The sequence below is a fragment of the Austrofundulus limnaeus genome, unplaced genomic scaffold, assembly GCF_001266775.1.
Source record: "Austrofundulus limnaeus strain Quisiro unplaced genomic scaffold, Austrofundulus_limnaeus-1.0 Scaffold1998, whole genome shotgun sequence".
In the NCBI taxonomy this organism is placed as follows: Eukaryota; Metazoa; Chordata; class Actinopteri; order Cyprinodontiformes; family Rivulidae; genus Austrofundulus; species Austrofundulus limnaeus.
Genome location: NW_013954400.1, coordinates 25,403 through 29,443, shown reverse-complemented (window position 1 = coordinate 29,443; position 4,041 = coordinate 25,403). Strand labels below are relative to the sequence as shown.

At 38.0% G+C, this 4,041-nt stretch overlaps 1 protein-coding gene across 1 annotated transcript in view; it reads left to right on the top strand.

Moving 5' to 3' along the window:
* Positions 1 to 51: 51 nt before the first annotated feature.
* Positions 52 to 4,041, top strand: part of cers5 (ceramide synthase 5) — a gene marked incomplete at its 5' end in the record, with an annotated part of 6,780 nt that continues 2,790 nt past the window's right edge. Inside the window, 2 exon segments of the mRNA XM_014034168.1 lie at positions 52 to 158; positions 2,090 to 2,246. Of these exon segments, the coding sequence (XP_013889622.1) occupies positions 52 to 158; positions 2,090 to 2,246 (264 nt within the window).

Sequence of the window (4,041 nt, the reverse complement as noted above, 5' to 3'; positions counted from 1 at the left end):
AATTTCTGTGTTTTTTTTTTTTTTTTTTTTTTTACTGTTTTCCTGCTCCAGGCAGCCAAACTGGCCAATTATGCAAAGTATCAGAACTTGTGTGACTTCCTCTTCATTGTGTTTGGGGCAGTTTTCATGATCACACGGCTGGTTATATTTCCTATATGGTGAGTATTAAGATCTATAGTATACAACGTTATTGCTGCTTTGCTATTTAAATTATGGGTCTTTTTTTTACAAGAACTTAATAATAAAAAACCATGCACCAGCTCTGTTGATGAGCTAATTTATCAGAGTTCCTGCTCAGTCTTGAAAAGTATGAAATTGGGATTTTAGTATTATCTAGGTCTGGATTTGGATGGGGAAATGGAGACTATTAAAAAAATTGTGTTTTCAGATTATTGCATTTTCTAAGAACAAATAAAAGTTTGTTTTAGAAACAACTAGGGTTGCAACCTTCCAAAAACAAATAAGAAATATAGACTATGCATAGTTGTTGGGTACATTATTTATAATAAATTGAGTTTTTTTTATATATAGCACCAATTTATAACAAAAGTAACCTCAGGACGCTGTGCAGAACATTCATATGCATTACAAAATACCAGTGAGTAAAATTTATCTCTAAGGAAGCCAAGAGATTGTGTCTTCACAAGAAAAGTGTAATGCTTTTAATCATTTAAAGGGGAAATATTATGTGTTACATGTATTTAAATTCTATACCATAATAAAGTAACTATGTCACCTTTATTATGGTATAGAATTGAAATACATGTCTGAGAAACACATAACATTTCCCCTTTAAATGATTAAAAGCATTACACTTTTCTAGTAACTGTCACCTTTAGTTGTTATTAAAATGCTGTTTATATGTGTGCTGGAACTAATACTTTTAGGTTTAAGCCAGTAATTCATGACATACTTCAATGACCTAAGTTTTCATGACATGCTGTTGATCAGTAGATAGAATGATTAAAGTCAGAACAAGACTTGCTAACAACAATCATTCTTAAATATCACTTGTGTTTATCTTTGTGTTTTCCCTTTACCCAGCATTTCCTTAGCATGAAATCTTAAGATGACATAAATTGTGCACTGTGATACGGAAACTCTGTGTAGTTTGGCATCTGAAAATATGTTTCCTCAAAGGTATTCTGAATCTGAAAGGGGTTGCGCTGGGAAGTATTATTGGAGCTCAGCAGACAATTTCAGTTTCACCAGTTGTTTGCTTTGTTGCTGCCGAGAGCCTGTAGGAGTCACYGGRGGGGGTGGGGGGTCCAGAGGCGGAGCTGGTCCCAAAAGGCGGTTCTAGTCCCAACTGGTCGTTTTTGCTCCCCTGCCTGGCTGCCTCAGGACARRACAGGATTTKTCAAACATGCATGAATGAGTTAAAGCAAGACTCTGGGCATGTTTTTGATGAGAGGATAACATTATAGCATGATAAAAAARTCAAAAAAGTTGATTTTACATGATATAGCCCCTTTAAGCCAGTATTTCACTGAACTGCAGCTGTTTGAGACTAGTTGGTGACTCAGAGTTACTATCTACATACTATGATTGTCAGTCCAATAAACCACTTCCCAGGACACATACTACGTTGTCTGACTGACTGATTAATCATTATGTCACCTCTCGGTCTGACCTCGGAGGTCTGCGTTGACCTCTAGGCACAGGAGACCAATGAGATGAGAACTATTCTTTGACAGAGATCTGAACGTTGCAGCTCTGCCTCCAGAGAGACAGACAGACAATAGAGAAGCTATCGCTGGTAAAAGTAACCTGAGCAGCTATATTCAGTGTCTTGGTGTGGATGAATGAAAAAGCTAGAGTTGCTGGTGAAGCTACGTGGACTGAAATCCATACCTGCGCAGGGGAAGATGGCTCTGTTGACAACCTTTTGTCACTCGGCTGGATTTAAAGAAATAAAGGATGTGTGGTTTCTGTTGGCTCCTTACTGGACATATAATCTGTGTTACTAGAGTGCACCTCATCAAGATAGTGTCKGTCAGCAGTGTCCTGTACAGTTTGGTCAATTCTTTCTTTATCCCTTGCTTCCATGTGTGTATACTTTCACACACTTTTTGTTTTGTTTTTACAGGGTTTTGAACTCCACCATGTTTGAGAGCTGGGCCATAGTTGGGCCGTTTCCATCCTGGTGGGTCTTCAACATCTTGCTGCTTGTTCTCCAAGTGCTACATATCTTCTGGTCTTACCTCATATTCCGAATAGCTTTAAAAGCCATAAAGCGAGGGAAGGTGAGATAAAAAAAAATCACTGTTTTATCTCCTTAACGTTATCGTCTTCTCAGTTTCTTTATTTTAGCCCTAATCGTCAATGTACACAGTCTTTTTTACAAGAACATTTCTTTCTCAAACGTTCAGGGGCTTCTGTTTATCTGAAATAAAACATGTCCGAAGCGACAACACACCTCCCAGAGTTGGCCTCCTGGCAAACTTGAGCAAAGAGTTTTGGTCTTGTGACGGGTTTTCTGAAATAAGGGCAAAGTCATTTAAACAAGTCAACTGTCTTTTGTGACGSTTTATTAAAAAGAAATAACAAATAAATGGTCACAAGTTCAGTTGAGCTCGGGAACAACACAAAACATGAAGTGTATTTTGATTTGCGCATATACAGAGCAAATCAGTTAAGTTTTAAGAACACCAATTCTGGAAAACTTTAATGGATATTATGTAATTTTCAGACAGTTTACACACGGTTTCAGTCATTTCCTTCAGGGACGAATAAAGTCTTCATTTGTTCATGCTGATATGGCAAAAACAGTAAGTGAGACAGGAAAAACTCGCTTGGTGTTTTTTTAATCAATTTATTAACAAAATGTGGAGCAGAACTTACCTGCTTTCAGATAAAAGAAAGCTTTTCTACAAACGTGTCGCTGTGGTTCCAGCGTTTGATCAGAGCTGCAGAGCTTTGTGGACATGTTGCTGTTCTTCTTTTGCCCCCACCCTCCGTGGAACATCTGCCTCCATCTCATCCCTGCTTCCCCTCCCTGTCACACCAACCATCATGCCTTCACTGCCTCCACGAGTTTCCTGTCAGATTCATGCAATGTTGTTCCTAAAAAGCATCTATTTCTTTTTTTTTTTTCTCCACTAGATGCTTTTGTTTTATTTTACATGTCTCTCGGGAGCAGGGCTACACCTAATGAAGGTTGAGATCTTGCAGGTCGGGGCCTTTTTTGCATAAATTATACAAACCTACAATCGTCTTCTCGCATCTGTTAGTTTCACTTCACTTTGTTTAACACAACCTGTGCTGTGTTTCACTTTGTTCAGAGCCCAGTATACAGTCACTCATTTAACACCACCACCAGCTGTTGACCAATAAGGGATTTTTCAGCGGCAGATAAATGCTGACTATTAGAAATCAGAGTAGAACTCTTTAAAAAAATGTTTTAATAGGGTTCCCATGGGTCCTTGAAATCCTTGAAAGTTTGTGAATTTGAAAAAAATTCGGTGCCCTGGAAAGTTTGTGAAAAAAGCCAAAAATTACACTCGTCCTTGAAAGTCCTTGAATGTTTTTTGGGGGATTGAAGTTCTCTATTCACGACTGATTTTCATCACCTTAAAAATAATAAATTATAAAATTAAATAAAAAAAACTTACATTTGTTGCGGTGGATAAGTCAGGATTACGGTAAACTGACGTCATTGTTTCTGACTCAACAACTTCTATGTTGTTCAGTTTGTCATTGAATAACATGATATTAAGCCTGTTTATTGGTAACAATCAGCGGTAGCTGTAGGTAATTGCCATTGCGCATGGTTCTTGAATTTGATGAAAATGGTACTGGGAAGTCCTTGAAAGGTCCTTGAATTTGATGTTGACCAAGCATTACAATGAAACGCTACAATGACACGTAACCTGAGTGTAAATTCCTCTCACAGTTCAGAAGTAATGATCGGTATTTGGTCCCAGAATACAGAACTTTTCTGAACAGCTGTGCTCGCGGCTGTGATAGAGACGTACAGATAAATGGTAGTCCCAGCCAGGCCTCTGTGACTGGTTACAAAATGTTGATTGCTATTTTTAG